The sequence below is a fragment of the Trachemys scripta genome, chromosome 23 (genome assembly GCF_013100865.1).
Source record: "Trachemys scripta elegans isolate TJP31775 chromosome 23, CAS_Tse_1.0, whole genome shotgun sequence".
In the NCBI taxonomy this organism is placed as follows: Eukaryota; Metazoa; Chordata; order Testudines; family Emydidae; genus Trachemys; species Trachemys scripta.
Window position 1 is genome coordinate 6,657,769 of NC_048320.1, and position 23,286 is coordinate 6,681,054.

Sequence of the window (23,286 nt, forward strand, 5' to 3'; positions counted from 1 at the left end):
GGTATCAAGATTCCTCTATTCTATTCCTAGCTCTGCCACTGACTTTCTGTTCCTTGGTTTTCCCATCTCTGAAATGGGGCTTATACTTACCTCAGAGGGAGGGAAGCTGCAGGGAGTTCAATGACTGATTACTAGGGCTGTTGATTAATTGCAGTTAACTCATGCGATTAACTCAAAAAACTTAACTGCGATTAAAAAAATTAATTGAAATTATCGCACTGCTAAACAATAGAATACCCATTGAAATTTATTAAATATTTTTGGATGTTTTCCTACATTTTCAAATATATAGATTTCAATTGCAACACAGAATACAAAGTGTACAGGGCTCACTTTAGACTATTTTTTATTACAAATATTTGCACTGGGAAAATAAGTTGTATTTTTCAATTCATCTCCTACAAGTACTGAAGTGCAAACTCTTTGTCATGGAAGCGCAATTTACAAATGGAGATTTTTTGTTTGTTTGTTACATAAACAACGAGGAGTCCGGTGGCACCTTAAAGACTAACAGATTTATCAGGGCATAAGCTTTCGTGGGTAAAAACCTCACTTCTTCAGGTGCATCTGAAGAAGTGAGGTTTTTAGCCACGAAAGCTTATGCCCAAATAAATCTGTTAGTCTTTAAGGTGCCACCGGACTCCTCGTTGTTTTTGTAGATACAGACTAACACCGCTACCCCCTGATACTTTTGTTACATAACTGCATTCAAAACAATGTAAAACTTTAGAGCCTACAAGTCCACTCGGTCCTACTTCTGGTTCAGCCAATTGCTCAGACAAACACGTTTGGTTACATTTGCAGAAGATAATGCTGCCCGCTTCTTGTTTACAATGTCACCAGAAAGCGAGAACAGTCATTTGCATGGCACGGTTGTAGCCGGTGTTACAAGATATTTACATGTCAGATGTGCTAAAGATTTGTATGTCCCTTCATGCTTTGGCCAGCCTTTCAGAGGACACGCGTCCATGCTGATGAGGCTCATTAAAAAAATGTGTTAATTAAATGTGTGACTGAACCCCTTGGGGGAGAATTGTATGTCCCCTGCTCTGTCACGTGGTGGAAGCAGGAGCAGCTGGGCCCTTGCTGCCCGAAACCAAACTGTGGCTGAGGGGTGCTGGTGACCCTATTGCGCTGGGTGGGATGGACCCCTAGGGCCGGGCGCTCCAGCCCCCCCTTCCCCCGCGAGACACGTGCCACGGGTGGGCGGTGACCCCGCTGCTCCTGGGGCTGCGCAGCCTCTGGCTCGGTGGGGGCGGCAGCCAGCGCGAGGCGCGTGCGAAGGCTCGGCCCGGGCCCCGCCCCTCACAGGCCCCAGGCCGCCTCCTGGGGGGGGGCAGCCAAGGGAGTTCTCTCTCCGGTCGGACGGCGGGGTTAGGGGGCGGGTTCGGGTTCCGGTTCCGGGTCGCGCAGCCTGTCATGGCGGCGCCCAGTGGGCCGGAGGAGGCGGCGGCCCCTGGGAGGAGGCAGCCGTTCGGGAGCCGCTTCCTGACCGACCCGAGCCGACTCTTCCAGCACAACGCTTGGTGAGGCGACCCCCGCCCCGGGAGACACGACCCCCCTTTCTGCGAGCAGCCTCCCCCCACCCCGGCGGGCACCGACCCCCAGCCCCGAGGGGAACCGATCCCCTCCTCTGCGTGCTCGTGCTGCCTCCCCCAGTCCTGGGGGGGGGGGCCCCTCCCCCCCCGCCCCCCGCCCCCCCAGCCTCGAGGGGCACCCTGCCAAACTGGGAGAACCGCCCCGCTTTCCGGGTGCGCACAGCCCTCCCCTTTAGGCCCCGGGGGAACCGAGCGCCTCCCCCCCTTCCGTGCAGACCGTCCCTCCCTGGGGGAACTGAGCCTCCCTGATTGGAACTGTTCCTTCTCTGCATCTGCACAGCCCTTCATCCTCCTCACTTGGTGATCCAGTTTTGGATTATATGACTCCAAGTCGCTTCATAAATGTAAATGGTCAATTTCCTTTTTCCAGAAATGAGGCATTCTTAGGGGTTTACGGTTCTGTTTCTTTATGTCTTTTGTCTCTATCAAATAGTGATGAAACACTAACCCATTTTGGGGCCTGAAAAATTCTGCTAGGCCCCTATATTCTTCTTTGTCCTGTCTCCTTCGCATCACCTTGCTTCGCTCTTTTTAAATTATCATTTGCTTTAATGCCTGTGTAGCTGTGTATGTACATTGAAACTGTCAACATGTTCTTAACATCTGAAAGTTTCCCTGTATCCAGTGCTATCTCTAGGATATTCATGCATATTGTTCAATATTAAATCTGTGTACGAATTAAAGCTATTTTAGTACATGGCAGGTGAGTCGTTTGCTTTGTCAACAAAGGGTGCCTATTAGTGTGAAATGTGATAGTGATCTTGTGGCGTGGATTTGTGTCCATTAAAACTGGATGGGCATCCAAAACCATTCACATACACCTCTGAACAGCCATCACATGTTGATCAGCTTTAGATCACTACCTAACTGGCCCAGATTTGAATTGGAGACCTATATATGAAACCCCTATTATTACCAATTCAGTGAGCCGTCTAATTCCCTCCCTTTGTTTGCTTATTAAGAGTGTTTTTGGTTCTTAATTTATCAGACACTGAAATGCTGTTACACTGCCCAGCAGCTTTCTCTCTTTTTTTTCCCCGTCTTAACCTTCCTAGCTAAGTAGCTCATTTTATTTTTCCCAACAGGGATAATGTAGAATGGTCTGAAGAGCAGGAAGCCAGTGCAAGGAACAAAGTTCAAGAGAACAGCAGGCAGCTTGTTCCACAAGACAAACAAGGTACTTCTAGATGCCGCCGTATTTCTTACAAATCTTGACGTGTCAATACAATAGCTGACAATTCTAGCCAAAAACAAAGATTCACCTTCATTTATTCCCCCAATATTTTTTCCAAAACTGCTGATTTTAATCAGACTCGGGGTCTGTTTAGTATAAGGCAAGGGGCTGATTCTGTTCTGCCTTCATGGCTGTCTCTCTCTCTAGCAGTTTAATGACTTCTAACATTTTATCTTCAAGTTCCTTGTGTGACGTTATGCTGCTTGTGAAATAAGCTCAGTCTTTCGCCTGTTAAGCTATAGGCAGTATTAGGGGTGCCCATATTTATCTGCATTAAGTTAATGGTAATAGTTGAAACAGACTAAGAAAAATGTTAGTTTATCCAAGATTGTGCATTGAATGTTTGGCAGCAAATCATAGAATCTTAGGATTGGAAGGGATCTCATGAGCAGGGCTGGCACCAGCTGAGCAAGCTGGTGCTTGGGCGGCAGATTATTGGAGGCGGCATTTTGCCCAATCCTAGGGTGGCACGGCCCCTTTTTTTTTTTTTGTTCCGCTCCGGCCGCCCTGTAGGGGGAGGCGACACGGAGAACCAGAGCGCCCTGCAGGGCAGTCCTCTTCCTTCCCTCCCCGCCGACCGGAGTGGAGCCCTCGTGGCAGGCGGCAGCGCAGCGGGAGGGGCCGCGTGGCAGCACCCCCGTTGTAGCCCTGGCCCTCCCCTTCTCTCTCTCTCCCGCCCGCTCCTCCCCCCTTCCCTCCCCCCCCGCAGCCAGTCTCCCTGCACCTGCGCTCCAGCCATGCTGCAGGTTTTGGGGGTTTTTTTTGCTTTGCCATTCTGGCTGCCCCGTTTTGTTGTTGTTGTTGTTGCTTGGGGCGGCCAAAAAGCCAGAGCCGGCCCTGCTCATGAGGTCATCTAGTCCCGTCCCTTGCACTTAAGACAGGACCAAGCATTATCTAGACCATCCCTGACAGGTGTCTGTCCAACCTACTCTTAAACATCTCCAATGACAGACATTCCACAGCCTCCCTAGGCAATTTATTCCAGTGCTTAATTACCTTGTTAGGAAGTTATTCCTAATGTCCCATCTAAACTGCCCTTGCTTCAATTTAAGCCCATTGCCTCTTGTCCTATCCTCAAAGATTAACCAGAACAATTTTTCTCCCTCCTCCTTGTAACAATCTTTTACATACTTGAAGGCTTTTATGTCCCCTCTCAGTCTTCTCTTCTCCAGCCTAAACAACCCCAGTTTATTCAATCTTCCCTCATAGGTCATGTTTTCTAGACCTTTAATCATTTTTGTTGCTCTTCTCTGGACTTCCTCCAATTTCTCCACATCTTTCCTGAAATGTGGCACCCAGAACTGGACACAATAGTCTAGTTGAGGCCTAATCACTGTGGTACTAAAGTTCTAAGCTGTTTCTTTCAAATTCCCTTCACTTGCTCACACCTCGGTGCAGGAAATATTGGCGTATCCATCACTTAAACTCACGGTAGTTATAAATCTGAATCAAGCTGGAGAAGCATAGCTCTGCAGCTGATGTTTTGGTTAAAGCTGCTCTAACGTTCACCCAGCCCCTTTCCTCTCCTGCTTTGAGATCTCATTCTACGTTACAAAAGATAGCGAAAGTGTCCTGCTGTCCTCTGCTAGATCTTTCTCTCAAGAGCTAGACTAGATTTGGTTGATGTTACTTGTTATATCCCACCTCACGCTTGGATGTAGCTAAATAGAAATAATCTATGTTGGGATTTCTACCGTAGACTGCTCCTAGGTATCAAGCTGGACCTTCTTCTTTAATGAAAAGTAAAGGGCCATGAGTCTATTACATCTGTAAGGCAAAAATGCGAACTGTGATGGGGCTATTCAGGTCCTTGCCATGTAGCGTTCCATTGTGTTCACAATAGCCGTAGTGAAAAGCGTGCTAAGACTGACCCTCCTAAACTCTTGTGTCTAGATTCTCAAAAGTGCTCAGTACCCAGCAGCTGCCATTGTGATATCCAACATGCTGAGTTCATTTGAAAACCAGGCCACTAGAGAATACTGCTATCCACTAGCTTTGCTTACTCCCAGAGTAGAGGAGAGATGGGAACTCTGCCACCTCTGTAGGACTTCAGATACTGCTATAATTCAGTGCATGGCACTCTGTAGTGATATTCTAGATAGAATGGAATCCCTGCTGAAGCTCTAGTAAACCACAGGTAGCTACACTACAGATGCAAAGTAGGATCTTGGTCGTTACAGCTATGATACCTTGTGGAACAGATGGGCCTTCAGAATTTATTTTGAAAGAGAGGGGAGTGTCTGATGTATGCTGTTTGGGAAAGAGTATTAACTAGCTGGAGGCATGGAAAAAGCAGTCTGGCTTCCACCCTTTCCCTTTGGAGACAATAATTCATTGGGTCCATGGAGTCTCTGATTCCCTCCCCATCTTCTGTGGCCAGTAATTTTTGTTTGGGGACATATTTCATCCAAGAGAGTCCTCTAGTGTGAAGGGGTGATACGGGCTGGACTTTGGGGGTTGTCCTCACAAGGAAGAGCTGATCTCTCTGGACTTCCAACCAAGGAAAGAGCTCTGCAGAAATCCAGCTCACACATGGACGTCCTTGCACACTAGAGTTCTGACTAAAAGGAATATTTTTAATATTCTTGACCTTGAAGCAGGAATTATGGGTGAAGTTCATTGGGCCACGCTGGGAAAACGTCAAATTAGAGGATTATAATGCATCTTTCTGGCCTTAAAATCTATTTTTTGAGTGATGCTTATCAGCTGGTCTTTGATTTCTTGTTCTTACGCTGCACTGATGTGAAGTCTTTGTTGTTTTACAAACAGTAAGTTCCACAACATCTCTGAGGTAGGTATGGCTTTATACAGGTCTACTAGAAGGACCACCACACCTCTGGAATAGAAAATAGCCGCTGTCCAGTAATGCACAGCACTACTGCATCATTCTTCAGGACAGGAAGTGCATAATATCTTATGTAGTGGATATCACAGGAGGCATTTAGGTCAGAGGTTCTCAACCAGGCGTATACGTACCCCTTGGGGTACGCAGAGGTCTTACAGGGGTTATACCAACTCATCTAGATATTTGCCTAGTTTTACAACAGGCTACATAAAAAGCACCAGCGAAGTCAATACAGACTAAAATTTCATCCAGACAATGACTTGTTTTTATGGCTCTATATACTATACACTGAAATGTAAATACAATATTCATATTCCAATTGATTTATTTTATAATTATATGGTAAAAAGGAGAAAGTCAGCAATTTTTCAGTAATAGTGTGCTGTGACACTTTTGTATTCTTATGTCTGATTTTGTAAGCAAGTAGTTTTTAAGTGAGGTGAAACTTGGGGGTGTGCAGGACAAATCAGACTCCTGAAAGGGGTACAGTAGTCTGGAAAGGTTGAGAGCCACTGATTTAGCTAATTAGAATGTAGATCACTGAGTTGAAATCTTGCAAAGACACCAAGGTTAGCATCCCCTACATGTCTGAAAATGTCGTGGAATTTTATTAGCACCTCATGTTTTCTCATCTGAAAGATGGCACCACTAGCACTGTACTTCCTTGCCGCCACATTAAGGCATTGGTTCCATGGAGCTCAGGAAAAACCGCCAGCTACTGAATCAACATTACTACTTCCTCTGCAACTTGAGTGGTCTTTGAATGTCTCCCGTGTAAACACTGAATGGGCTTGACCCTGCTTAGCTTGAGATCTGATCGGATCACAGCATGAGGTGCTATGGCTGCAGATATTAAAATCTCTCTTGACTTGGTCCTGAGGTCATGGCTCTTTACAAGGCCCTTATAACCGAGATAAAGTTAGAGGGATTATTTTTATATTTAGTAGTTTTTCAGGATAAATCCTGCTAAAAATACACCCAGAACTGACTTTTCAGTTCTTTGCCAAAACTATTTTTTTCTCCCTTGCCCGAGCCTTCTTTTAGACTGAGACTGCATTTCTCCCCAGACATTTCCAGCCTTTTTTTCTTTATCCTCCTTCAGACCTCTCTTAAACAGTTAGAGAGATTCCAGCTTAATTTTCTGTGTCGATGGCTGGCTCAAGAGTAACTCCAATTTTAATGGATGCCCCCTTTTCCCTGCTTAAGCCTTCTGTCCTTGGTGGGTGGTAGAGAAATAGAGTGAGAGCTGTAGAAGAGGGTGAGTAATCATAATCGTAGGTGAATTTTCTGAGTTCAATAAATAACAAGTCACTGTCCAAACTTGTTTAAGGGCTTGCATGTTGTTGAAATGCAGCTGGAGTCTGTGGCCCTCGGCCATAACACTTCCAAGTTGATTAGTAGCATAAGGGCACTGAAATTAGTTATCTCTTCCCAGCACAATAGGCCAGGACTGCTCATGCCAAAACCTCACTTGAGAGAGAGGCTCACCACCTTTGGAAGATGCTAATCAGTTCCTCATGCTGAGTCCATTTCCCAAGAGAGGAAGCAGCTCCAAGAACGGTATTAGGTATCTGAAATCTGTGCAGTCATGTCATGGAAATTTTCAGGCCGTTTCTGATCCCATTAGAAACTCACTCAATCACCTCCATTCCACATCCGCAACAGAGGGGAGTTCTTCCTGCTCTTGCTCGCTATTGTGTTGTTCATCTTATGAAATCAATCCAGGAGGTCTGAGGGATTAGAATCTGCGAGGGATAACACTCCCCACTAAGGTTTCTTGGGTGCATGGGGGGAGCAGACATTACCCTTGGTCTTCTTTTCCTCAGAAATGTAATCTCAGAAATGTCTGATGCTCTAAATTGCACAAAACACTGGAAAATAAAATACTGGGAGCAGTCCTGTACTGGTAGTCAGACTAAGTTATAATGATGTTTCTAATTTCACACAATTTCAAAGCATGCTACAAATACTAGCTAAGCCTTGCATAGCCTCTGTGAGGTAGATAAGTCCTATCCCATTTTTCAGATGGAAAGCTAAAAGGCCTGATCCCAAAATATACTAAACACCTTCATCTCTCATTGACTTCACTGGGAATAGGAGGTGCTCTGTACGTCTCAGGAGTGAAGCCCTAAATGAGTTTCCTCGGGTCCCAGAGAGAGTCAATGGAAGAGATAGGGAATAGGACCCAGAGGTTCTTTATCAGTTCTCCACAAATAGAAAAGGCCTATCTCAGTGCCGTGAAATTGAGCTAGAAAGGCAGACAACTTCTTTCACAAACACCTTCCTTTTTTATTCCTAATGAGGTAGCGTGGTGTCATAGCTGGGGAGAGGGCTGATAGCTCCGCGTGCGAGGCAGTCGGACTCCAATCAGGATGCTCCTCAATGAATAACCCTAATTCTTAAATAAGTTGCTAAATACAACATGGAGCTTGTGACCCCTGTTGGATTTAAACTGATTACAAGCTAAGAACTTTGACTTGGTTTCTGCTGACCTTTCTTCTATGTCTTTGCTTACAGATGAATATGAGCTCAATGCTAATGAATACTGGAATGATTTCTATAAAATCCATGAAAATGGCTTCTTCAAGGACAGACATTGGCTGTTCACTGAATTTCCTGAACTGGCACCAAACCAGAACCTAAGTCAACCTGAGGCTTCTGCATACAAAGATGGTAGCACTAGAAAACCCATAAACACCGGGCTGGGGAGCTGTGAAAATGGTCTTTGTTCATTGGAAACCAGAACACAAGAGCATCATCAATTGGACTCGATGAAAGACCGTAATAATATTATCAACAGACTCGACGCAGATGGAGAAGCAATACTGAAGTTGGGTGACCTGAAACTAAGTGATGGTGACTTCCCAGGATCCTCTGCCACCTACCGTATACTAGAGGTAACTTCAGTGAATGAGAGAAACAGCATCTTTCCCAAGTGAATCAAGCTTGCCATCAGAATCTTTGTTCATGAAGGTGACAGACTTCAAACTAACAGGTCGTCATGTACAACCTCACCAACAGTGCAGCGCAACTTTACATACAGAACCAACCGTCTTTCTTACAAATCTATCCCAAAGCTCTTTACAGAAATGAATAATAGGAGGGAAGCGGTAATATAGGCAAAGAGAGAGCTTCATTTTCAGCTGAAATTTGATATGAGGGAAAGATTCAGGAAGGTTGCTACAGAGGAGAAGGCCCTTGTACCAGCAGTAATGAGACTGAGCAAAGACGGAATAGATATATTGACAGAGTTTGAGGCCAGAAGGAACCACCAGATCATCTAATTTGACAACCCACCCCCCCAATATTTCACAGGCCACTAGCATTACCCAATACCTTTACAATAAACCCAACCACCAAAATTAGACCAAAGTATTACAGCCCACGGGAGACTAAACTATTATGTGCCACAGGCAGAGAATAAGCTTGCCCAAGACCTCTGCGATGGCAGAGAAGTGATTAAGTGAGATATGCCCAGATAATCCTGACAAGTGACTTGTACCCACATGCTGCAGAGGAAAGTGAACACCTCCCCCACACACACACACACACAGCAAGCAGGGTGTTGGGGGGATAGAGAGAGGACCATAGCTGTGAGATGGACTGGAGCAGCTCAGTAGAGGGTGTTAAAAACATAGAGGAAAACTTTGAACTGAATTAAGCCTGTTGGGTTTTGGTTCAGATTGGTCTTTGTGACCAACTAGTTCCCAAAGGGATCAGTATCTGACTGTGTCCCGCACTGAGGCCTTCTGAGATTCAAAAGGCAAGTTATTACTATCTGATGTTAAAGTAACAGCTGAGGTCTCAACATGCATTCTTGTTGTGTAAAGAGCCAGTTTGTTAACCGTGTTCCGGAAGCTTCCCTCTGTCCCTGGGTTCTGCTCCTGAGTCTGTCTGACCTGAGTGACACAAAACTCTGAAAACTGTATTGCAGACCAAAAAAACCCTACGCAGTACAGCTAAGGAATTCTCAGGTAGTTGTGAGGTCTCAAAATGGTGATGCATAAGGGGTATCAACAGCATTCCTAGAACAGATTATAGAACTCATTGGCTAATAAACTATTAAAGCTGAAATATTTGTGCCAAGTTTGCCCACACAAAATGTCACTGTGGATGATCAATCATCATATAGCTGTGGCTGGTTCCATTGAAGAGTTGCGTTAATAGCAGCGGCCGGCCACCTGTTCTGTTGGAGCCCTGTTCTCCCAGAGGTGAGTCAGCATAAACAACTTTGCAGCTCTCTGCAGGATCCTAGCACCTAAAACCCCGTTAGAGGCAACTTTCCGTACTATTAAACCATCTCTGCTTTCATACCTCACCCGTATGCTTTCTGCACCCGCCGGCATTTCAAACAGCCAATAGTACATTCCATTCTGCTTACTTCAGTCCTTCCACAGAAGTCCCTAAACATTCAGGAACAAAAGCCGCGGAACTAAATTGTATGGCTTCTCTTCTCTTCAAATGAAGGTGAGGGGTAAGGGGCAGTAGCACTGCAGGTCCAGTTATAACTAGGGATAGTAGGAGAGCCATCTAGAAAGGGAGACTGAAATAATAGGGTGCAGCTAGAACAGAAAGAAAAAGAGAGCAAAGCAAATCTCCCCTCCTCCCCCACCCTTCCTCATTGTCTCTGTATGGAAATGAAACTGACTAACCCCTGACCTTTGAGGCTGCCTGGGTGACTCATACTGGTTGTTATGCTTGCAATTCCAGCAATAATAACTTTCAAGAATATCCGTGATCCACACAATCTGCCAGACTGTTGGTAGAATTAGGTAGCTAGTTTGGTGGCTTCCTGTGGATGCTCGGCTGCAGGGCCTGATCCTGAAAGGTGCTGAGCATCTTCATCTCATATTAATGGGCATTGCAGGTGTTTGTTGCTGTTTGGGATTGGTCCCTCGTAGATTGCTGGAAGATCATTTTGTGGCTGGAGGGTGATGCTTTGTAACAGCTGCTAAGTGCAGACTAGAAAGCAGACAGGTGTGTAACTGGCTGCTCTGTTTCTGCAGGTTGGCTGTGGTGCTGGAAATACGGTCTTCCCAATCTTGCAAACCAACAAGTAAGCAGCTCTGATTATTGACTACTTGTAGAGGACAAAATTAAGCACTGGAAAGGACGTTGTGCTCCGCTCTTTTTTTTTTAACTGCATAGACCCATTGCATATAAAAGAGGCTAAACACAAACACACCCGCTTGTCAGTTCTGTCCACACACCTTTGAATGATTGAATTGTGGTTAAAAGGTTGCTGAGAGTCCACAGGATGCATTTGGTGGTCATGAAATTCTGCACATCCACTCATCTGTGGCTTTCAGAGTACTCTACAGACAAGCTTCTCAATCTCTGTTTTCCCTCCTTTCCCCCAACATTGTAAGCATCATTGTACAGATGGGGATGACGGAAGCACAGAGGCGCTAAGTAACTGATCCAAGACCACACAGCAAGTCATTGGTAGAGATGCGGATGAAGCCCAGTGCTCCTAATTCCCAGCTGCGTGCTCTCCCCATTAGACCCACTTCTTCCCTAAAATTTACTTTGCAAGTTGAATTGATTTTAAATCAACAATTTTAATCCTGATTTAAATCAGCAAGCACCTTGATTTAAGTCAACGATTTTGATCCTGTTTTGCATTTGTACTTTAGTTCTTTTCCTAATGAAAGGTTGCTTCTCATTGGCTGGTAACCATTAAAACGTTGATTTGCTAAACTAAATATAGCCTTTACGCTAAATTTGGTACTGCTTGTTGCTAACCAGGAGGATACACTATCTCAATACACATTTATTTAAGTAATTATATAGCTTAATTTACATTATTCAGATTCTTAATTTTTAACTTTTTTTATTATGTTAAAAAAATTGTGAATGATGCATTTCTTTTTTACTAGATGAAGATTAATTTAGATGGAAATTGGAATTCAATTAAAATGCACAAAACCAGCATTTTAAAATGTGTGTTTATTGCTTAAATACAACTACCGTAAATGTGGTGGATACATAAGAAAAAAGATTAACAACACATGTTTAGTATTTAAAACTAACTGATTTATTAAACAAATGAAGTATTGTGTGTAGTTAGTGAATTGAACTGATTGTTTCTGGTCACCGTTTCTTTCAAGATTTTAGAACTGGTAGTTTTCATCCTCCCACGCCTCGTTTTTATTCATAGAGTGAGAGTTAAAAAAGCAGGAAAATTTTGTTTTATTTTTCCAATCAGTTTCCCAACTTTGAATGAACTCGTCATTAAACTGAAATAGTTGAATAAATTGAAATGAAGAAAATAGTGGCTCTGCTCCTGCCATGCGGGCAGGGGACTGGACTCGATGACCTCTCGAGGTCCCTTCCAGTCCTAGAATCTGTGAATCTATAAGAAACTGCTGTTGTCAAAAGATAGTTTGGCACTTCGACAAAATCTGTTATAGGTGCTTAGCCAGTGACTGCTACCAGTTCAGTGCTTTGATTTTCTTTAAAACTTGGGCAGCAAACATGTAGTGCCTGAATATTTTTGACTTAAATTATTTTAATAGATTATAGTAAGTGTAGGTATTAATGTAGGTTGTCATAATTTCAAATTTAATTTTAAATAGGCTTATTTTTAAAAAGAAAAATATATTTAGATTAAAAATCCAGGGTTTTTTTATGTTTAATTTGTATCCACCCTGAGGACCAATTGGGGCACGTGACTGTTTCCTGTTTCTTTTGCATTTATTTCAGTGATCCGGGACTTTTCGTTTATTGCTGTGATTTTTCCAGCACAGCTGTAGATCTTGTCCAGGTAAACTAAATGTTGTGTAAGTTCTAGATGAAGTCACAGCTAGGTGGAGGCAGCTGAACCTGTGCGGCATTGGCAAAGATCTACAATTAGCACTGCCTTCGTTAGTGCAGTTCTGCTGGCAGCTTGATCTTTAGCTAGAACTGGATACGGCCGCTCAGTGTAAGTAGATTGGGGGAGCTGGCCATGGGAGGCTGCAAGAAGGAAGGGAACAGGATTAAATTTTTTTTAAATAAAAAGGCAGTTTGACAATGGTTCTGGAGAAGTAAGTCTGCTTTCCCGTCTCCTGTTATCAGCCTCATTTTTTCCAGACCAGATGCTGTTTAATTGGGCAACTGCTAAAGTTTTGAAATCTTTAAAACTCTTTCTTACAGCCTCAGTCAATTAATATTATTCTTGAGTCACTTGCATCATGGATGTAACCACAGGTCTGGAAGTAGCATTTAATTGCTGCTGCCCACGCAGCTGGTGCGATGTCACGGTGGATGCTGACTTTGTTGTTTGGGGCAAGGGTTGACTTTGGCTATGGAATAGCAGGATATAAACGAACAAATCTGTTTAGAATGGAGTTTGGAAAACTTAGCTAGAGTGTTAAATTTACCAGGCCGTTTGATATGAGAGATCGTGAGGGGGGAGAAGGATAGCAGCAAGGGGCAGCGGCTCCAGTATGACTATTGGTGCTCCCCACCTTCCCAAGCAGCCACCGAGTGAAACTGACCAGAGTCTGCATGTCATTGGGAGCTGGGGTTGTCCCACATCTCTGTAAAACAGTCCCCTTCTGTTTAGGAATCTAAATATGGTTTTAAGAGCCTGGCATTAGATATCCTGGTTTGAAATGTTTAACCTAAGGGCCCAGTGCTACCCTACTGAAATCAGTAGGAGTTTTACCATTGATTTCAGAGGATCAGGTTTAGGCCTTGACTCTCTGTGCTGCTATAAAGGGGAGAATTCCAGCTTCATGGTATAAATCACCCATTTCTAGCCTTGATCGTTTGAGAGAGGTTTGACCTTAAAGCTGTCGCTGATCCCACAGTCTGGCACTGCTTTTTTTGGCAGTAGTGAAGGACTGAATAGAATGAGTCCAGAACTCTCTTATAACTCTGCCGTATCGACTTAATAATTTTCCATAGTTCCCCTCCACTTCCCTTTCTCGAATATTCTAATGATAATAGCTGTACACACAGGGGTTATTCTGAGGTGGACCCAAGGCCTCTGGGGGTATGTCTACGCTGCAGCAAAGGGCACGTCTCCCAGCCCGGATATACAGACTCACGCTAACTCCGCTCGAACTAGTGCGCTTACAAATAACATGTGGCCATTGCGGTGTGGGCGGTGGTTCAGGCTAGCTGGTCAGGCAGGCTTGGACTTGGATGGCTACCCCGAGCCATCGCCCATGCCACAGTGTCCACACTGCTATTTTTAGCACACTAGCTTGAGTGGAGCTAGTGCGAGTCTCTCCTGGGCTAGGAGGCACTAACCCAACCGCAGTGTAGACATACCCTGGCTCTTCCAGCTTTTCCACGTGAAAGTGAAATGGAGACCGTGCAGCCAGGTAGTGTGGGTATTTGTGTCTGACAGTGTCTGTATCCTCTTTTAATTGCAGACCAATGCAGAGTATGACTCTTCTCGCTGTTTTGCCTTCGTTCATGACCTGTGCAAGGACCAAAGCCCATACCCAATGCCAGAGGAGAGTCTTGACATCGTTATTCTCATCTTTGTCCTATCAGCTCTTCTCCCAGAAAAGTAAGTCGGCCTCCACTACAGCACCAGCAATTCACTGTAATGAAAGGAGAAAAGGCTGCACATGACTAACGCAGTCAAAGCCCCTTCATGGGGGATATTAAAGTGATATTGTCAGGTTAAAAATTCTATAGTGAAATAATCCTTACCTGTGTTACTGAACTCTAAATTGAACCTAGTGTACTCCTCACCCTGTGCTCTTTGTATACTTTGTGCATTTCATTCCACTTGCACAGTGAACAAGCAGTAGGGTCAATTTCACTTTTTGGATTTGCCCCCTTAGAGCAGTGCTCCAAAGTCTGGGCTGGAATCAGGGAACGTCTGAATCCAAGTAAACTATTCCCATGGACTTTTTTTGCTCCTGAAATGGCTTCTATTAATATTAAGCTATATAAAACTTCGTTTTATTTACATGCCTAGATTTTGGTCCCAAATTCACCAGGCAGTGTCATTTCTACAGATGAGCACAGAGCTCACGGGCAGTGTCCCCATTAACACTGTGCTCACTTTGCTCATCTGTAAAAATGGGCGCAGCATAGTATTTTACCTGTCTCACAGGAGTGTTGAGGTGGAGAGCAAGATATCTTACCTGTGTTCAAAATACATCAGTTGTATGTAGTGCATCTCATGGCAGGACAGAGAGACACTTGGTGATAGGAGTTCAAAGAGGATTTCTTCTTCTGATCTCTGGGCAAATACCAACCCTGTGGCTCTCTTGGCTTTCTTTCTATGGGAGTGACTAGCACAGCATGTGCTGCTGAATGTCCCCGCACAGGGTGTCCCAAGTTTGGCCTGGAAAGTACGATCATGGAAGGGACTGCCGACTCCACTACATAGTAGAGATCATAGTAATGCTTTGTAAAATTGGAATGCTTGTCAGATAGCAACATGGTGTGAAGGTAAATGCCGTTTACAAACCAGTATGTACTTAAATAATTACCCACTGTCCATTGTGTGGCTAGCGTTCAAGAACCTTTTCTGAGGTGACTAATCAGGAAGCCCGAGTAGCCAGCGCGATGTCATCCGCATACGCTAGAAAACCTATTTCAAGGCACAGCAGTTAAAGCCAAATGCCTAGAAAACAATGGCCTTATCTTCCCATCTGAACTATATCCAGGCCAAGAAGACATTAAACATCAATTTCTGTGGGTTACCATTGATGCGCAGTCATCATCCATGGTACCTGGGGATAACCCTGGACTGCCCGTTCAGCTTCCGTCGCCACCTTGAACAAACCAAAAGGAAAACAAAGGCCAGGGTCAACATCATACAGAAGCTTGCAGGACCATCTGGGGGAAGCGATGCCCGCATGCTCCAAATATCGACATTCGCTCTGGTCCATTCTGCAGTGGAATACTGTGCCGCGGTTTGGAGCGGAATCCCCCACACCATTTTAGTGGACATTGAAATTAATGCCGCTCTTCGCGTAATTAGTGGCACCTTCACATCAACACCACATCCATGGCTATCAGGACTGGCTAACACATTGAGCCAGCAAATATCCAACGAGATGCTGCCACAGTTATGGAGTACATAAAGATCATGGCAAATACCCCACTACCACTCCACCCTGACCTAGAACAGCCACCTCGCCGCCAACTAAAATCAAGAATATCCTTTTGGTCTCGTGCCACAGCCTTCTTGCAGACGACGGTCTGAAGCCTGGGCGGCTGCAGATGTACCAAACAAAAATCTAATCGACAAGCCAGCTGTGCAGGTGCCGAGCTTCTCCCCACGTGCATATGGACAGCTCTAAACCATATCCACACCCAACGTGGAAGATGTGCATAATTACTCCGTAGGTGGAAAGCGAGGGAATTGCTGAAATGTGACTGGCATGGTGCAAACTGTCGGCCACATCCTGGACGATTATTGCCCAATCCAAGCTTATCCTGGAGGTGTCTCAGCCATGCCCGTGGCCGCCACCCCCTCTGCTCTGGGCTGAATAAGAGACCCGAAGAGCCAACCGTAGTCATGCCTTTGCTTTCACTGTTCCACTATCGCCATACGGAAGAAGACGAGGCTGACTGTAGCTACATTGTCTGTATGTAACAGAGAAGCTGCTTGTGGTTAATAAACACATTCTGATTGGTGGGCACTGCTCAGTGGCACTCATGGACTGTCTTTGAGTTCTGTGTTTCTACAACAGAGTCCTGGTCAGTGACTGGGGCTCCGAGACGCCATGATAGTACAACAAACAAACAATGAGTGGGTCTGTAATTGTGCACCCATGGGATAACCTTCTCCGCTGGCGGCTGACCCCTAGCATGGCACCTCTTTGAATGGTTCAGGCTCTCTTGGCGAGGTCTCATCGAGCCAGAGCATATGGAGACATGACTAGCCAAGCCTGGGGATGGCTGAATACACTGAGATGGGTTGGCCTCTCATGGCATCTGGCAGTTTCAGTGGGGGTGTGATTCACTCTTCTGAAGTGGGAGGGCTCTGCTCCCAAAAGACTGGGAAATCCTGCCTTGCGCTGTAAGTATCCATGCCAACCTGTGTTTTCTGAACTAGCTAGAAACCCCTGAGAGCAGGGTTATAACAAAGATGCTGTACACCTGGGTGCCTTACAGCTTAGGCCCGCGTTTCAGAGCTGCTAAGCACCAACAGCGTCCGCTGAAGTCCATGGTGGCCACAGGCGCTCAGCACGTCTGAAAATCAGGCCCAAGGTGCCGCAGGTTAGGCACTCACGGAAATTTCATGCATACGTTCATAGATTCTAAGGCCAGAAGGGGCCGTTATTATCACCTGGTCTGACTTCCTATAATACACAGGCCAGAGTGCCTCGCCCAGTAATTGCTGTATCAAGCCCATGACATGTGGTTGAGCTGTATAGTATATCCTTTAGAAAGACCTCCAGCCTTGACCTTTAAGAGGTCAAGTGTTGGAGGATCCGCCACGTCTGGATGTCCATTGTTCCAGTGGTTAACTGCCGTCACTGTTAGAAACGTTTGCCTTATTTCTAGTCTGATTTTTGTCTAGCATCTAGGATGCCTGCCCAAACGCTCACAGGAAATCTATGCAGAACCATGGATAGCACTTGAAGATCCTGTGTTAAAATCACGTGACCACTTCCTCTCATGTGATGCCATCTTACAAAGACTGTCAGATAAACAAAATTATAGCCTACAAGTCCGCGTGTATAGATGCAATCCAGTTTATTGGGACAGCTGCTGACAAAACCACAGCAATCTTCATATTCTCCACTATAAACCCGCCCTTTTAAGAACCTCAAATCAACTGAGCTGTTTAAAATGAGAATTTTTCACTCGAGTCATAAGTTGTAAATAAAAGTCTAAACATAAAGGAACGCTGTCTCTTTGGTAAGCTCAATTCATTCTAATGACCTGAGGGATGAAGGAAGCAAGCGTAACTTTGAAGGCTGTTGAATTTTCCTAATTTGCTCTTTTCCCAGGATGCAGCGCGTCATGAACAGACTGAGCCGGCTTCTGAAACCAGGAGGAATGATTCTGTTACGAGATTATGGTCGTTATGATCTGGCGCAGCTTCGGTTTAAGAAAGGTATTTCCTCCTTCCACACTGGAACCCTTGCCACATCAGGGATGGGTGATGTGAGAGTGTCTGCAGAGGAGGCTGCCGTGTCTAGGAGACAGGCTGGTAACTTCCCCTTCAGCACAGAGTGCAGTAGGGGGCGGAGATTGCCATCTGGCTTCTTGTGCAGCTGATTGGCTGATTTAAAATAAGTTAGGTGGGTAATACTGTCTGAACAACTCTTGCCCCCAGGTCGGTGTCTGTCCGATAACTTCTACGTGAGAGGCGATGGGACCAGAGTTTACTTCTTTACACAAGGTAGGAGATTAGATCTTGTATTCCCGACCTTCTCACCTTCCTCATTCCTATGTGTGGGGAAATTCTGCAAATCCCCCAGAGGCGAGCAGCGGACTCAGACATACCCTCTCTGGACCCCGGGCTGAAACGTTCGAGGTTTGTCAGTTGCATGGAGAGCTGGGCCTGTTGATCATTGTGAAATATGGCTCAGTGCGTTCCTTCGTGTAGCGGAGAATTTTCCCCCATCTGCCTCACGTGCAGAGGGCCCTCTCGCAATGGAACTAGTGTGCTTGCTGCACTGGGGGTGGGAGGGAAAGAGGGGAGGGGAGCAGAATCTGAGGAGGTGTGGGGAGGGGCATTCCCTGGATGCTGTTGCGTGAGGATGGAGCCAGAGGGGCCAGCACTCTGAGGATCGTGTCTTCTGTCTCCCCCAATGTGGGGGCACTAAAGACTATTCTGGCTACTGGGCTGGGGTAGCCTCAGCAGAACAACTGTGCTACTACAACCTGGGGCTTGTTCTCTTCTCCATCTGTCACCCCCTGCCCTCCAAACCCCCAGCCAAGTTAGTGATATCGAGCACCTCTATCCTACTGCTGGTAATCATTAGTCAGGTCTCAAATGATCAGTGTATGTAGGGCAGTGGTACAACTGCAATGAGCTGATCGGGTCACCGCACGGGCGTATAGGTTACAGCTCAATCATTCTAAAATGGGTGTCTGGAAAGGAAGAAAATGGCTGTCTGGCAAAGGTTTCAGTATGGCAGGTATGGGATAAAAGAGCACAAGCTGGGACTTGTTAGCCCTTTGCTACAGAAACACTGTAAAATCACATGCTCCCAGAGCTGCAGTTACGCTGGGTCTCTCCCCAGCACTACTAGGTCTCTGGCTTTACGTGCAGCCAGAGCATCGGGGCGCCCTGGTACAAAATGCACCATGCCGCCTATCGCTTGTGTTTGGACTACTTGGCTATAGCATTGTTCAGGCTTGGAGGGCACTCGGGGTCTTGATCAGCCCCACCTTGATGTGGTTTTTCTGGGATGTTTTTGGATTAATGACCACAATCCATATCAGTAGAGCCCTACCAAATTCACAGCCATGAAATACGCTTCACGGACCATGAAATCTGGCCTCCCCCCGTGAAATCTGGTGTTTTGGGAGCTTTTACCCTATACTGTGCTGATTTCACAGGGCAGACCAGATTCCACAGGGCAGAAAGGGGTCCTGACCCAAAAGGGAATTACAGGGTAGGTCACAAGGTTATTTTAGGGGGGTTGTGGTATTACCACCCTTACTTCGGCCCTGTCTTCAGAACTGGGTGGCCGGAGAGCGGTGGCTATTGGCCAGGTGCCCAGCTCTGAAGGCGGTGCCCCGCCTGCAGCAGCATAGAAGTATGGTGGCAATACCATTCCATGCCAACCTTACTTCTGCGCTGCTGCCTTCAGAGCTGGGCGGCTGGAGAGTGGCGGCTGCTGACTGAGGGCCCAGCACTGCAGGCAGCAGCGCAGAAGTAAAGGTGGCAATACCATACCAGGCCATCCTTACTTCTGCGCTGCTGCTGGCGGCAGCTCTGCCTTCAGAGCTGGGCTCCTGGCCAGCAGCCGCCGCTCTCCAGCCACCCAGCTCTGAGGGCAGCTGCAGCCAGCATTAGCACAGAGTAAGAGTAGAAGTACCAACCCCCCTCCCCCCACAATAACCTTGTGATCCTCCCACAACTCCTTTTTGGGCCAGGACCCCTACAATTACAACACCGTGAAATTTCAGATTTAAATAGCCGAAATCATGACATGTACTATTTTAAAAATCCTATGACCATGAAATTGATCAAAATGGACTGTGAATTTGGTAGGGCCCTATATATCAGACATACAGGACTGTAAGCTTAACCCTAGAGCATTACAGCATGGGTATGATCCTGTAGGGTGCTGCGTGACCTCCACTCCCAGGGACTTTGGGATTTGAGGGTACTTAGCATCTTTATCAAGCCCCTTGAAAAACACATTCCCTAATCTTGGAAAATCCGTCCCCTCAGGCATTCGTGGCTGGACAATGCCCACCCCTTCATTCTAGGGTTGCTGCTGTCTTCCCTTCCTCCTCCTCCTTGCTCTCTATGATGCTGATCGTCCAAGCACTTCTCTTCCCCCTCAGTAGAGCAGAGCAGAACTTGTACCCCAAGGTCGGTGTTAACTCTTGCCACGAGATGATCACAAGGTTTGGCAGACTATAGAGAGCTTGACACATCCAAAGCTAGGTATCATGTGGTCCTTTCATTTGACTGTGGAATCAAAAGCACTGGATTTTTTCCAGCACTTCCTTGAACCTTCAAAGGAATCTTTTGGCCCCCACTTAAAGCAGTTTAGCTTACAACAAGCAAGTGTTGATCAAATTAATGCTTCTGCTATCTTAACCGCCTCGTCTCCATTCCTCCTAGATGAATTGGATGCTCTTTTCACCACGGCCAGGTTGGAAAAAGTCCAGAATCTGGTCGATCGGCGCCTGCAGGTGAACCGAGGGAAACAAGTGACGATGCATCGAGTGTGGATCCAGTGTAAATACCGCAAGCCCTTCCCTGCAGGACATAAGGAGAATGGGCACATTCATTAGCAAGGCGTGTCTATCACATGTGCTGTATTTGGACTTGCTGGGACTCTCCTCCTGTGCAGCGTGTGGCACTGAGCAGACTTGTCATACCATGCTGAATTCTGACGCCTCCTGCAATGACCAAACTAGTCGTAAGTTCACCTGCTTTGTGTGCAAGCTGGAGCTATGCTGAGGACAACTCCACGACAATCCTAGTTACTAGTCTTTGTTTTTAAAATTAAGGGTGACTAACAATTTAGCTAAGAAACGGGCACTAACTGTGTCTTGTTGAGCCTGAGCAAAATGAGTAACGAGTCCTCTGTCTTCCGAGTGTCTGCAGGAAAAGGAACAGGAGTTTGGACCTTATCTTCAGGTTTTGCAGTTTGCAGGACAGTGGGGTTCATTGCAGCCATCCACTCCACCCACACCAGCTCCTCCTGCCCCATCACCTTTTTGTCACTCGCTGCTCCGGGTAGTGAAAACCAAAGTCACATGACTTGCAAATCAGCTACAGCGAGGGGTGGGTTGCCCTAACAGGTTTTAAAAGTCAGGCTGGCTAGTGAGTGCAGATTCATTCCAGGCCTGTGCAAGCTCCCAGAGAGAGAATCACCTTCCATCCTCCGTAAGGTAATCAGCTGACTCAGTGTGGTGGACGGTGTCTAGTAGTTAACTTACTAGAAGCCTACCACAAGGTTCAAAAGCTATCCTTGTGTTCCACACCTTTGGGAGCCAGGTTTTTTTTTTACTCTGGGGAAACTGTTTTAAATAGAGCACGAGGATACAGAACTGATTTGCGATCAACTTTGCCAGCCATGGTTTACACCACTACTTACGTCTTTCCAATCAAGCTAGTGTGCTGTACTACATCTGCGCTGAGGAGATCCAGGTTCAAGTCAGTCAAGCACGGAGCAAAAAGCATGTTGTGATTGGTGTCAAAGTACAGACCAGAATAGACAATCATTTCTGATTGTGGATTTTCACACGTATAGAGTGGAGAAGGTGGGGGAAATTCCATCAAGCCTATGTTTCATTATCAGGATAGGAAGAAAATGACCAGGTTTGTGGGGGGAAATGGGATTGGCTAGGTGTGGGAGGGGAGAGACTGGAGGGGATTTGGGATGCTTCCGAGTAGCTGCTGACTTGTGACTCTCCTTCTCTCCATCTACCTTCCACCACAACCTTCTTTTCCCCTAGTGCCTACCCCTCTCAGGATCTCTGTGTTGGAGAGAACCCAGCCTGACACCTTCCTAATGACTTGTTTTGGCTGACATTGCTGGGGGGAGAGGGGCCAGGGCTGTGCTTATGTCATCTAGTGCACCTAACATGCCATTCCATTCACAGCACGTATATTTTGATGGTGAGATGATCATGGGCCAAGAGTACCTACACAGGAAGGAGATGTCAGCTCCTAAGGGGCTGTTTCATCTCGCTGACAAAGACATAACAAGAACCTATGCCTGGAAGGGTGAAAGGGGAAGTAAAGAGAGAAGAATTTGCTCCTGTCCCTTAGAAATCAATGGGAGCTTTGTCATTGAGAGTAGAAGTCAATAGGAGCTTTGTCATTGAGACAGGACTGGGCCCATTGGCTTGACTGGTGCTGGGAGAGCCCTCAGGCATCATGGTGACATCTCCTGTCACCGTTGTCATGTTTAGGAGCCGACCCTGTTGATTCGTGACACTGCCACCACACAGCCAGCCTGTCCCTCTGCAATTGTCATTCCTAACTCCGTAGGGTGATGCGTTCCAAGGCTGTGTACAGGTGCAAAGGTGACCCAGCAAGTCCCTTGGAGCCTCCCTTTGAGTGCCGTGCATGCTGATGCTATTTTCATGTTTAAAGTCAGACTCCAAAACAGTTCTTTGTGAATACCTGATTAATGCTTGAGAGAACAGCTGGAAGAAAAGTTCTTGTTAAAGGTGCTACAATCCTGCTCCTTCAGTTCAGGGTTGAGAGAATTTTCAAACCACATGGATGGAGGAAGAAAAGACCAGACTCAAAATGCCTACTATTTCTAAGGCAAAAAACATCTGGAGAAGGCATCTTTTCTTCACAGATATTTAGGCTTGGCAGGATTCAATTTTTATTTTTTATGATTTAGGTGGATATTGATATTGAATTTTATGCATTTTTATCAATTTTCACAGTTGTGGGAAACTATGGGGGGGAAGACAATAGCAATTTAATGACCATAGATGTTGAGATTCAAAAATTTAAAGCTTTATAACTGTTCAAACACAAATTATCAACCTCGCATATCAAAATATACCAAATAAACACCCTGAAGTCAAAAACCCTAAGTTCTCACGCAGCATTTTTCTTACTTTGTCTACCTGTAAATTTCAGTATTATTGATGGAAGTATTTGTGTGTGTGTGTGTGTGTGTGTGTGTGTGTGCGCGCGCGCGCAGTGAAATCATTTGCCAAGGTTTACTGATAAAAATCTGAGAACCCTGAGAAAACGCCTCAGTATTTCAGTTAGACGTTAAAAAAATTGGCTACTGGGTTTGGAAGAGATTTTAATATTTATAGAGAGTTAGTGCTTTACAGCCATTGAATAAGACAGGTCTCTGCCCTGAGGAGCTTACAGGGGAATGGACACTACCTAGACAAAAGTGTTTGCTTGAAACTGAGACTGGAAGAATAAACGTCTTTTAAGGTAATGATAGCATCATTGCTCACAGGAACTCCTTTTCTCTGAGTCCTGGTGATGCTTGTCTCTTCCCCTCATCCCGCCCAGGAGATCA

At 45.8% G+C, this 23,286-nt stretch overlaps 1 protein-coding gene across 1 annotated transcript; it reads left to right on the forward strand.

The window, feature by feature from the left end:
* Positions 1-1,391: 1,391 nt before the first annotated feature.
* METTL2A (methyltransferase like 2A) lies at positions 1,392-22,836 on the forward strand. Its single transcript, XM_034756007.1, has 9 exons — positions 1,392-1,526; positions 2,684-2,775; positions 8,195-8,574; positions 10,684-10,733; positions 12,383-12,443; positions 14,044-14,183; positions 17,596-17,702; positions 17,925-17,990; positions 20,397-22,836. Exons 1-9 carry the CDS (start codon positions 1,420-1,422, stop codon positions 20,567-20,569), a joined length of 1,176 nt encoding a protein of 391 aa, XP_034611898.1. The 5' UTR covers positions 1,392-1,419; the 3' UTR covers positions 20,570-22,836.
* The last annotated feature ends 450 nt before the right edge of the window (positions 22,837-23,286 follow it).